The sequence below is a fragment of the Mus musculus genome, chromosome 14 (assembly GCF_000001635.26).
Source record: "Mus musculus strain C57BL/6J chromosome 14, GRCm38.p6 C57BL/6J".
Classification (NCBI taxonomy): Eukaryota; Metazoa; Chordata; class Mammalia; order Rodentia; family Muridae; genus Mus; species Mus musculus.
Window position 1 is genome coordinate 99,140,709 of NC_000080.6, and position 12,727 is coordinate 99,153,435.

The following is a 12,727-nucleotide window of genomic DNA, read 5'->3' on the forward strand; positions in this document are numbered from 1 at the left end:
AATTTTACTGAAATTAAATGCTGTTTTTGAGACCTCTTTCTTCATAGTTGTAAATATAAATTTAATGGGAATGTTAACATTCTAAATTCTTTGATGGCTAATTACAACAAGGCTTATCATACTTTAGGTCTTTCCTAATGTGTCTGTTTCCTGTTACCTCAGTTTAAAGACAAGAATAAGAGAAAAATTAGTAAATGCCAAGACACCAAAAGTTATCCCAACCATTTCTCTTGTATACTTGTGAAAATTGAAATAGTAAAATATGCAATGTTATATATTTTATGTATCCTGAAAGATATTATATCAGATAACATTGAGGAATATTTTTATTCCCACAGTTACTTTTGAATTGTTATATGCTAGGTCCCCCTAGTAACTGGGAGCATTGGAAGATTAAATGAATGCACTTATTTCACTGACAGTTGTTCTCATATGCTTACTCTAAAGTTAATCTGGCATTTAAACTACTTCCTGCTTTCTGTCTTCTCTTGTTTCCTTCCTCCTTCCTTCACTTCCTTCTTCCTTTCTTCGCTTCCGTTTTTCCCTTTCCCTGGTGTCCTCATTTTTCCACCTAAACACGTTACCAACTAGGGTATCACTCAGCCTAAATGGGCACAATGATCTGCAGATGGGCCCAGCAAGCCCTAGTGGGTTAGGGGTAAGAGATCAGATCCCATGTTGACCAGCTTAGTGGGTAGTGATTAAACTTGCTAAAACATTAGAAAAATAAAAGGCCTTAGTAGAAACTGAATTTAGTTTCACTGGAAGTATCTGTGGGATATCCAAATAGTAGTGAATTCACAAATCTTACCTTACCAAGAGAAAGGTCTGTGCATGACAGAGAACTCTGGCAAAGATAATATGTATTATATAAATAATTACTATTTAGTTTTGTGGTTCATTCATTTCTCCTAGGCATATTGTAGGCATTTTGTAGGCTTTTGTTTACATAACCTTAAAATTTATGGCATAGTTCTATAGTACAGCATGATTTTCCCTAAACAATAGCCATTACTATATATTATTTTACTATGTACTTATTGTGACAGTTTCGTGATGTTTCAGTTGTCCATCAAAAAACAAGAACAAAGAGAATCATTTCAAATACATCCTAGCATAGCATACGTTTACATGTATTGACTCTCTCCCCGACTAGGAGAGATAGATAGGTAGATAGGTTGGCAAAGCTGACTAGAAAACTGGGCAGCAGGCGAAGTCAGCAGAAGGATAGTCAGAGCCTGCTGTGCTCATCCCCAGGGCTGCTCTGGATCCTCATTCACAGTGAATGGAAACTTTCTGTTTAGGCTTCATTTCTGAAGGGACACAATACCCTGACAAAAAACAGCTTAGGAGAGAAGGGTTCATTTTAGCTCACAAGTCCGTCCTGCTGGGAAGTCAAAGCAAGCCCCATCTGCAGGTGAGAGCACGAGAGTAAATTATGCACTGTGAGTGCTCAGCCTGCACTCTCATTACAGAGTTCTGGGGCCTAAGCTGGGAAATGGGGCCTCCCACATCAATTAATGCAGTCAAGACAGTCCCCTCACGCGCCAACCTGATCTAGACAACAGCTCATGTACACTCTTCCCAAGTGATTCTGGGCTTTGTTGAGTGGGCAATTAAAACTAACCATCATACCGCCTAACCAGAAAATTGATGGGATCGGACCCAGGCGCTTCAACCACAGGGTTTTAGATTGACCTGTAAGGTATTAACACTGTGACACAGTTGCCACCAGATGGCGCCAAAGTGCAGCGCAATGCTGTGCCGGCTCGGGGACACCTTAGTAGCTTTTGAATGTACAAGCTTGCTTTTATTGTTTTTCACTTCACAGGACTCTGTCCCGGTACTTATGTGACTGAATCCTCACTATGGCAGATCTGAAATATATCTATAACTTCTGTCCCTTTAAGTCCTTAACAAGGTGTAAGTTCTTTTGAAACCTTACAACTTAAAATGATTAAAGAAAGACTTTAATATTCCTTATAAAAGAACAAAATTCAAGCCAGGTGTGGTGGCACATGGCTTTAATCTCAGCATTCAGGAGGCAGAAACAGGCCAATCTCTATGAGCATGTGTTCAAAGCCAGCCTGGTCTACAAAGCAAGTTCCAGGACAGCCAGGGCAGTTACACAGAAAAGCTCTATCTTGAAAAACAAACAAACAATTAGTTTTGTTTTGAACAAGGTAAATTAAGCTGGCTGTGTATTACATTATGAGTTAAACTATAGCAAGTCTTTAGTCTTTAGCCTCGCCTCCTTATAGTTGCATTACCTTTTGAAGAGCGTAAGCAGCTAAGAGTAGAGAAATACCTTGGTAGCAGGAGGCAGAATGAGAGAAACTCAGTTCAGTGGTAAGAATTATTATGTAAATAACTTGCTTACTAGGTCTTTGTAAAGGCTACAGTCCCTCTTGCATGTTTTGAAATAAGACATTTTCCACAAATTGAGGTGCATACGTTCAACGCCAGTATTCAAGAGGTTGCCCAACCCCTTTCTTAAAAAGAAAAGACAGTATTCCATGAGTGAAAGATTTTGAGCAAAAAGACTAAACTTAGGTCCTGTCCCTCACAGCACTTGCTAGTGGGGGGAAAGCGACTGCCTAACCGTGAGTTTTCTTTCCTCTTTATAAGAATGAGCTGGTAGAAGGGCCCATGAGGTCTGAATTAGGAAGGAAATGTGAGAAGTGCATTGTAAGTGATAAAATACGTAATGAGTATAGGTATGTTTATGCCTTTTGCCTGTGTATAATAAAAATCATTTATATGATGACAATTTACGTAAAATGGTTATTATATAAAAGCTAACTGGTACATGAGAGTGTTACATTAAAGTCCACTGTTAGGAAATCTAGAAGGTCTACACAATGACTTGTTTCCTAAGCACCTCTGAGAGATAATAAAGGGGCAATAAACTAAGGTGCTTGAATTTTTCCAGAACACACAACTCCCTGGAATGTGAGATGTTCTCATAGCACGGAAAAGAAACTCGTGTAGTCCAGGCTGTGAGTTTCTTAGGCGCATTCACTAGGCTCTGCTTGCTGCAGAGTCTGGAACTGCAGCAGCTCACAGTTGTGTGAAAGGGAGGCCGCAGTGCAGAGGCGACTGAGCGGTGCTTCTAAGTGTGGCCATTAGTGCAGTGTTGCTTCGTGATTGTATTTCCTTCCTGTTAGTGCTGTCTTGATCACAGTGGACTGTCCCAAAGGCCACAAGAAGCCTCAGTGACAAACATGACATTTCCATAGAAAATTGGTGCTATGAAACAGCTTTCTATCTTGAATCTGGATTTATTTACGAGATCAGTTGAATCTATTTAACCTGCCCAGTAGATGAATTTGGAGCTAGATTACAGAGATTCCATCCTACATTTTAAAAGTGAGTCTCCTCGTTAGTGCTTCAACTAGTACTCCTCTTGTTCATATCTTACCAAATAAAATGTATAATTTTGAAATTTCTGTGAAAATATTTAAGTCTTTTTCTCTATTTTATCTTTGAGTTTTTGGTCTTTTTAGCTGGATTATTGGGAGTGAAGGGGTCTGCAGGTAACTTGGTGGACTGTGAGCAGCTGGGATGGCCTTTGTTGCAGCTCTCCTTTGTTATTACCCCATGTGCCTCAGGTGGTTCTTCCTGTCACTAATACTTACTTTGCGATGTGTAGGCTGTCCCACATAGACTGAAGGTGAGTTCCCCGTTGTGCAAGAGTTTACATACACATGCTTTGTGCATAGTTCTGTGCGCAGTGGGGGAGCCTGGGAGAGCAGGATGAGGCTAAGTTGTTACAGGAAAGCCTTCACAGAGGTTTCTAATGGACTGATCAGGGCTGAGCCTCGACACTGATGCAGAAGCTACTCGGCTGACCACCCACCATATTTATTCACTTTCATTTTAATAGTAATTGCTGACCACTGTTTAAACTGCAGCACCTTGATGAATCTTAATGAGTAGTTTTGTTTCGTAAATTTCTCATGCCTATGGACTTCTCTTGTATGTGTGTTTAATTTCATATGAATTGGTTACCTACTTTGAGTTCATAGTCACAGCTAGAAAGTATAAAATTCCATGTAAGCACTATTTTTGCTACATTCAAAGAATACCTGAGGGCTGGCGAGATGGCTCAGAGGGTAAGAGCACTGGCTGCTGTCCCCAGAGGTCCTGAGTTCAATTCCCAACAACCACATGGTAGCCCATAACCATCTGTAATGAGATCTGGCACCCCCTTCTGGCATGCAGAAGGTATACATGCAGACAGAACACTGTATACATAATAAATAAATAAATCGTTAAAGATCGGGTAATTTATAATGAATGGGAATTGATTATCTCGCTGCTCTGGAAGCTGAGACATTCAATATCAAGGTGCTAGCATTTGGCCCGGGCCTGTTTCCTCCATCCTCACATGGCAGAAGGCCAGAGAGCATGTGAGAGAGCAAAAGGCAGGGGACTTGCCCATGTTAACAGCATCAATCCCACTCAGAAAGGCTTCTCCCTCGGAGCCTGCTCACCTCTTGAGTACCTCTTATGATGACTGTTACAGCGGTGATTACATTTAGACACCACTCTGGGAAGGCATGGCCATTCAAATCATAAAACTAATTATAATAGAAGAATAGGAAATTATAGCATTTTCAGTCAATAGTGATCTCAAAACGTTTCTTCTAAAATACATAGCTTTTCTTAAGCAAATTATTAAATGAGAATTTCTTTTAGATACAGTAGCATGTTCCTCTAACACTCGAACTCAAGAGGCTGAGGCAAGAAGATTGCAAAGTTACAGGCCAGTCCTAAGCTAAAGATTTCATTTTCTAATGATGTTTGCACCAGTATAAATTTAGATTCAGTCCGTTGATACTAGGAATTTTATCTCCTCGAAATGAGAAAATATACTCCATTCTGTTCGGCACTCTGTTTTCACATTTTGTGTTGAGGCTTTTATGCTTCTGTTATGAGCAACTTTTGGATGTACTTACATATATTTAATTGTCTACTACACAGATGACATTATAGTACATGTTAAATGTGTATACTTTTTATAATATTAGACCATTGTTGTATAGATAGATTATTAGGAACTTAACGTAAGAGATTCTCATTGAGTATTATGACTTATCTTGTACTTATCCAAGCAACATCTAGTTTATGCTAGTTTCTCTGCTCTCATTATTATAGTACCCTCTTTTGCTTTAAAGAAGTAGTCCAAGATATATATATATATATATATATATATATATATATATATATATATACACATACATATACATATGTACACATATATGTATAGATAGACTCTAGTCACTTTAGCAGGGATGCCCACCCTTTTATTTCCTTTTTTCTATCTTCATTCTTCCTTCCAGTGTACCTTCCCACACTACTCTGAAACAGATAGGAAAATTAGATGTCTACCTAAGAGAAGTTAATAGGCAACAGCATGAAAAAAATCATGAAAAATAGGTTGGCGGTGAAATCTTAGCTATATACATGAACTTTTTGCATACGATTGTTTTTAAAGTTCATTTCCAGCCTCCTTATCTGTGGGATCTCTATCTACTCATTTGACCAAGTGCAGATCAAGTAGACTTGGAACAGGCTGTGTTTGTATGAAAGGTCCCGAGGCTTCCTTGCTATTGCTTCTTAAGCAATACCCTGCAACTTACATAGCGTCCCATTGTATTGAATTGTATTTAACGTTTCGAGTAATTTAAAGTATGCAGGGAGGGGGGTGTCTGTTGTAAATCATATGAAAAAAGATGCCATTTTATTTTCAAGATTTTAGCATTCTTGGGTTTAGGTGCGCTGGGCTCAGGTTGATGGGATAGAGCCATTAGAGGATATTCAAAAACTAAGCTCTTAAAGATACTGAAAGACTTATATTATAAAAACTTTATTATATTAACCAGTTGGCAGCTCCTGACATCTTTCAATGTCTCTAATTACATTTTGTTACATTCAGTTTGGATTTTTATAATCTCAGCCCCATTAGTTTATACATGCTATAGATAGCCTCTGTCAATTTTTCAAGTTTCTCCTTTGAGGAACATTTGAATCCTTGCTATTTGTTCTGTAATTATATTTATTACATCCTCTAATGCATTTAACATTTGGAAATGGATTATTCATTAATTATGTGGAAGTTATTGTTTTATCTGTATCAGGGATGCAGTGCATCTGGTGTTTTGTCAAACCAGTCTAATTTTAAAAGAGCATGGACACTGTGGGCCATAGAAACAAATACAGAATATGTTTGCAATTCTTTTGAGCCTAATTCTGATTTGACATCTGTTTGCATCATGATCTAGTCATGCAGCACAAATCTCGTAATGATAGAATATCCCAAGGGGGAAATGCCTGTGAAAGAAAGGAGTCCTGAGAAAGGCAACAGAATGATTCAGAGCATAGGATCTGGGTACAGATACAGAATAGATTTACACACAGGCTCCACAGTGTACATTAAGGTGTGACCTTGGACTGAGTCTTTGTATTTCAATCCTGAGACATATTTGTGAAATGGAAATGTACAAGTTTTGATGGATAGAGTTGTGACAAGTTACTAGTTACTTTTCTCATCATCCCTGTGACCACATCCCTGACAGGGAGAGAGTTAAGGAAAGCTGTATTCTGGCTCAGTTATTGCTCAAAGGGATTGATCATTCTGTCATCGTTGCAGACATCGCATCAGGCAGGAGATGGACATGGGAATCACTTTTCAATTGTTGTGATAAGGCACCATGAGCAAGACAACTGATAGAGAAAAGAATTTCCTTGGGACTTACAGTGTTAGAGAGTTAGAATCCATGACCACCATAGCAAGGGGAAATGCAGCAGGCATGGCACTGGACAGTTGCTGAGGACTACATCTTGATATGAAAGTAGGAAGCAGACTGACCTAACTGGTTGAAACTTCAAAGCATCCCCCCAGTGACATTCGTCCTCCAACCAGGCTACACCTCCTAAGCCTTCCCAAAGAGCCCGCGGTGGCCTTTCTAATCCAAACCAGCACAGCATGGAAGGCAGCCGCAGAGGCCTGGCTGTTACTGAGGGCCTGCATTGTTCAGGACGCAGGACGCAGGCAGCAGGCAGGAACTAGGGCCCGCTGTAAAACCTGAGGACCTACCTAGGGATCTACTTCCTCCACCAAGCTTCTGCCTCCTAAAGGTTCCACAACCTTCCCACACATTGCAACTAGCTAGCTACCAACTGTTCAAACAAATGAGGATGGGGACATTTCACCTTGAACCACACCAAGTACATATATGAAGTTCCTAGAACATCTCCTAGGATACGGTGAGCACTGTGTGTTTACTGTCGGTGTTCTTGCCAGTCGAAGACTATATTCAATTTATCTCTCTCACACTTCATTTGAAAAATGCTAATTGATAGTACTTAAAGAAGGATAAAGTATGTCGGTTGTAGACTAGTTATGGAAGGTATAACAGCTAAGGAAGAGAACAAAACTACATGGAAATCTTGAAGACACCTAGCGGGAAAGACAAGTGGTAAAAACCCGGGCTTGTGAAACTTTCCCCTACTTACTTTGGTCTTGTCTTTCAGAATGTTTTTTTTTGTTGTTGTTGTTGTTGTTTTTTGGCTATTTGTCCTTTAGGTTCCTTATATGTGTGCCACTTTTTAGAAAATGTCTCCAAAAAAAAAAAAGAGCCGGGCGTGGTGGTACACGCCTTTGATCCCAGCACTTGGGAGGCAGAGGCAGGCAGATTTCTGAGTTCAAGTCCATCCTGGTCTACAAAGTGAGTTCCAGGACAGCTAGGGATACACAGAGAAACCCTGTCTCCAAAAACCAAAAGAAAAAAGAGAGAGAGAGAGAATGTCTCTTTTGTTTCCTTATGCATTTAAGAGTAAATATCTCCTCTTCCATATGGCCTTGGAATTTTGTTTATGTCTTATCATATCACCCAGTTAGCTGGATGATGCAGACTACCATTTGTCCATGACAAAATTGTACTGTTATTCTCTAGTCATAACTCTTTTTATTTGATTCTCTGTGTCTTGCCTTTCTTTCTAACACTCGTTGTGAGTAGAAAAGAAGTGTACTTAGTGAATGGGGCTTCTCCATCTACAACTTAAACATTCCTCTTCTAGTACTGCCAGTGGGACCCACTTGGAATTCTGCTCCTTAAATCACATTTAAAATAATGAGGCTATTTGTAGAAAGGAGAATTGGAACTAATTTGTGATTTACTGGCTAAAATATGTAGGTCATCTTAGATTAAAAATAGATAAATGTTTAAGATACTTAGAGAAATTGTGTTCTCTAAAATTTATTTTTCGTGGTTTTTTTTATTTAATAATGGAATAGTTTTTAAGGTCATTGCAATCATGATGACACCAAAAATAATTTTTTAATTGCTACTTAAGAAAGCAATTCTGTTTACAAAATAACACAAAAAATTGTTACTGTTCTTTTGACAAGAGTGACCTTTAGATCGATGTTTTAAACTACGTTACTTTCGGCTCATAGCTTTGGCTAATGCCTCTCTCTCTAGTAGTTGGTGTGTTTGAAATGTTACATAGTCTCTGAACCGTTGTGCAGAATGGCTGCAGTGAGTATGGGCATGGCAGGTCTCATCACTGGGCGTTGGTATCCAGTGCGCAGCACATGCATGCACTCAAGCCTGGTGAGAAGCGCTGTGCTGTGACGTAAGCAACACGGGCTGCAGAGGAGATAGACACTGTGTGCAAACTATGACAGTTTACAAACTCTATGTCCCAGGGCCACTGTACAAACTGCCTGTCCTTCACTGGACTGCACGTGCAATCATAAGGGTTTGCACATACAGTGAGCACATCAGGCGTGTTAGGTCCTGTATTTCTTTCTCTATGTTACAACTCGATTGAGGAAGGAGAATTTTTTTAGGTTAAGTGACTCAAATAAGCTTAGTTTTTTGTTTTGCTTGTCTGTTTGTTGTTTGACCCCAAGTTTCATCTGTATTAAAACATAAAGAGAAACGCATGCCCAGTCATATTATCTCCTAAGTATTCCCTGTTGTGACCTTCTCCCACTGGAGTAATTTCCTTAGCTGCAACCTTGTCAACAGTTTTAGTTCCTGCTGTCATCATAAGTGGATGACGTATATAATGTGGGCTCATATTCCTTGAGCCATGAATATTAACCATCATCTCAGCAGAACTCCATGTAGCCATTCTTGGAGACACACTGGCTTATGACCAACTAAAATTCTGCCATAGAAAATGTTTTTATGTCTAAGGCCACCCCACGCAGCCTCTGCCCCATGTCACATTGCAGAAGCTGAGCAGGGTTAGGCCAGGTCAGTATTGGATGGAAGCCTGCCATTCTGGTCCCCAAGCCCCGGTCTCCATGGCAATGTCTAGTCTACTGTAGGCATGGCTTACATTTAATCTGTTCTCTGTGGCCCTCTGTCCTTTGGCTCTTGTCCTCCCAATTCATCAACATTCTGTATTAACTTCATTCTTGTACAGCTAAGACTCTAGACCTACTGTGTCAGCTGTTCTTTGCCAGTATTTCAGACTTTATTCTCATCTATGATTTCTGCCATTTATTCTTTACTTAAAGTATTTAAAAAAGCATTTATTACCTGCCATTAACTCGCTTTTCTTGAGGACATTACAGCTACCTCATTGGCTTATGGTAAGACTAAAATAAGATAAATATATACACGCTGTTTAGCCTAGCCCTCGACCCATGAATAAAAGAGCTATGGGGCAAATATTCTAACTGTGGGAGCAGTTATGCTTCCAGCTGGCATTCCCCATAAGTAACTAAAAGTAACCCCCCCCAGCCCAGCTCTGTCTAGAAACGCACTGTTTGACAGTACCTGTACTGCTGCGTGCTGGGACAGTGCTCTCCAAGCCATCCCCAGTCTCTACTGAGTCCTAAGCCAACTTGTGAATCTTTGAAAGATAGATGCTTATGCATTTAAAACAACTGAGATGCATGTTTGAATTGTAGAAATCTCCGTGAAGCAAGGGATAATGCACTCGCTGAAAAGAACCGAGCAGTGGCAGCGGAAAAGGACGCTCTGGGAAAGCATGAGCAGCTCCTAGACAGGTAAGAGGGAGAGAAAATGCTGACGGGCTTCACTGCATAGTCCCATGCGATGTCCTTAAAGCCAGCTATAATAGAGCGTGCCTATAATTCCAGCACTGAAGCAGGAGGATGGCTGGGAGTTCGAGGCCAGGACAATTCCTATCTCAAAAAAATACTATGTAGGGTGTGTGTGTGTGTGTGTGTGTGTGTGTGTGTGTGTGTGTATAATAGAACTATGGTTTTATTTCAGTTGTGAAATAACTTAAAGGCATGTGTTTTCTTAGTGACGTCATACCAGAGAGTTCCTTATACCCTTTCAGTCCATCTTATCTACTACCCTCAAGCGTGGACAACCCTATAATTTCTATCCCTGTTATCAGCCTTGTTCTTGGACCTAACGTCAGTAGAATCATACAGTATTCACTCTTGGATCTGCTTCCTTGACTCAGCGTGTGTGGTGTATCTATTCTGATATAGAGAACTCCTGATTATTTCTGTGTTAACATATTCTCCTGTTGGTAAAAAATCCTAGCACTTGCAAGGCAGAGGCAGGAAGGAAGAGTTCAAGACTGTCCTCAGCTGCATAACAAGTTTGATAAATGGTCCACCTGAGGGACAAAAGGCAATGTCTTAAAAAGTAAAAATAAGGGGGGGGGGGAAGATTTGTGTTTTGAGCATCTAGTTTTAAAACATTTTCTGCTTAAAAGTATTTTCAAAGAACTATTAATTTGAAATGTTCTCAGCCCCACCCCACAACTTCTCTGATAATGGTAGAATTCTTGGCACCATTTGAACTAGTGTAAGATAGAGTGTGCAGGCAAGTTGGTGATCAGAGTAACATTTATACCTTACTGAACTAGTTTAAAAGTTGTTAGTACAGCTAGGCATGTGTGCAGCCCTAGCACATGGAAGACAGAGGCAGCATGGTGAGCTGGAGACCAACCTGGGACCACATGCAATACCTGTTTCAAAAAACAAGCAACTCAAAGTCCACAGTCAGAATGGAAACAACTGCCATGTTTCCAAGAGGAAGATGTTAGGTTTGCTCTCATTTGCCTCATTTCCTTTTCCTGTGTGCTGTAGACTGGAGAAGCCTTTGCCTGTCTGTCTTTTAGTCTGTGCTATAATTCAGCAAGGAGATTTACTGCTAAATAAGCTCACCCTTTCTAGATCTTTCTGATCTCTGGCTACCTGGCTCAACTCAGCTGTTCTGGCTCAAAACTCTCCAAGCTGACTGATTCTATCTGGCATCTCTCTTGGCCTCTGACTTTTGCTCTGCTTGGCCCCAAACTAACTCTAGTAATCTGTCCTAATCTTCTGGCTGCTTCGCATTCTCTGGCTTGTTCTGTTTTCACCTCTGTCTAGCTTGTTTCTCTGCAGCCTGCCTCTGTACAACTGTCCCGGTAAAACTGCCCCTTAAGGAGCTTCCCTTTCCTCTCTGCTCTCCTGAGAGTCGGAGATATCCTACTCTGTCAAGTCTTTCTCTGATTTGTCACTTTGTCTGCCACTCAATTAGGCATCACTTTCACACATGGATGCTTCCTCCTACAAACTAACCTCACCTTCATTGTTTGAGATTGTGTACTAAGGGTGTGTCTGTATTCCAGTCATGGAATTAGAGATAGGTACTACAGGCTGAGCCACACTACAACTACAAATTGGTTTTTCCAGTTAACAACAAAATCTCAGGGTTCACACTGTGACCAAATACTTGCAACATATTAGTGTCTGAATTTCTTGTTTCCTCTTTGATAAGGTTTTTCATTGCTCAGTTCCTTGCATCAGTTCCTGAAGTTTATAAGATTTATTTTTGTTCCTTGATTCTCTTATCCCTTGCAGTCCTTTCTTTTTCTCTCTGAGGTCTGCCATGTTTGTATGGAAAGAGTGTTCATATTTAAGAGACCACCCCATATTTTTTTCCAAAATTTCCTCTACGCTCTTAAGCTGCTAATATATTTGACATATATTGATTTAGATAAAGTTAGGTTTCAGTCTGGATTTATTACTTTGTAAGTTAACACACGTGATTCAATTTCTTCCTAGTAGAGGCTTTAGAATCAGTGGTAATATGGCGAACGTGAAAGCATTAAGAAATGTCAGGACCTGATGGAAGAGTATCTGTTCCTTCTCAGTGGGAGCATAAGGCTATGGGTGGAGCTGATAAGAACTCCCATATTCAGAGTACAGTCTGTGAAGTCTCTTCTTATCCCTCCCCACCCCCACCCCCACCCCATTTGTCCTCTCTCTTCGTTACAAGGCATGAGTCTAAACTTAAATGCCTTGTTCAACCAGAGAGAGTGACCCTGGGAGTCCTCTAACCCTCACAGGTGCTTCTTACCTGTACCTGAGGTCATAAATAAATAGCACTGCTTGGAACTTTCCCTCCCCGCATCCACAGCTAAAAAGAACATGTCTGGAATAATTTTATTTTCTGCCTTGAAAGTCAAAAAATATACATTTGCAAGGATATATATATATATATATATATATATATATATACATACATACATATATATATATATTCACAGCGGTTTGATACCCTTTCTTTTAGTCTTTTTTTTTCTAAAGATCAGTGACGTGATCTGTATAGCATTGTATCAGAATTAGTAATAGCTATCATTGTCACTAGTGTAAAATTTTGTGAAACAATACATACCTGAGCTTTTGTTACATCAACTGCTGTAGAAAATGTTTCCATGCCATTTCACATTAACC

General features: G+C 40.0%; 1 protein-coding gene across 8 annotated transcripts in view; it reads left to right on the forward strand.

Moving 5' to 3' along the window:
• Pibf1 (progesterone immunomodulatory binding factor 1) overlaps positions 1-12,727 on the forward strand; it is a 155,476-nt gene that overhangs the window by 41,285 nt on the left and 101,464 nt on the right. For all 8 annotated transcript variants that reach the window (XR_001781130.2, XR_003950865.1, XR_383193.4 and 5 more), the window contains one exon: positions 9,935-10,033. Coding sequence is in view for 5 of the 8 variants with exons in the window: in NM_029320.3 (NP_083596.2) it covers positions 9,935-10,033 (99 nt within the window). In the remaining 3 variants the exon portion in view is untranslated. The remainder of the gene's footprint in view (positions 1-9,934; positions 10,034-12,727) is intronic.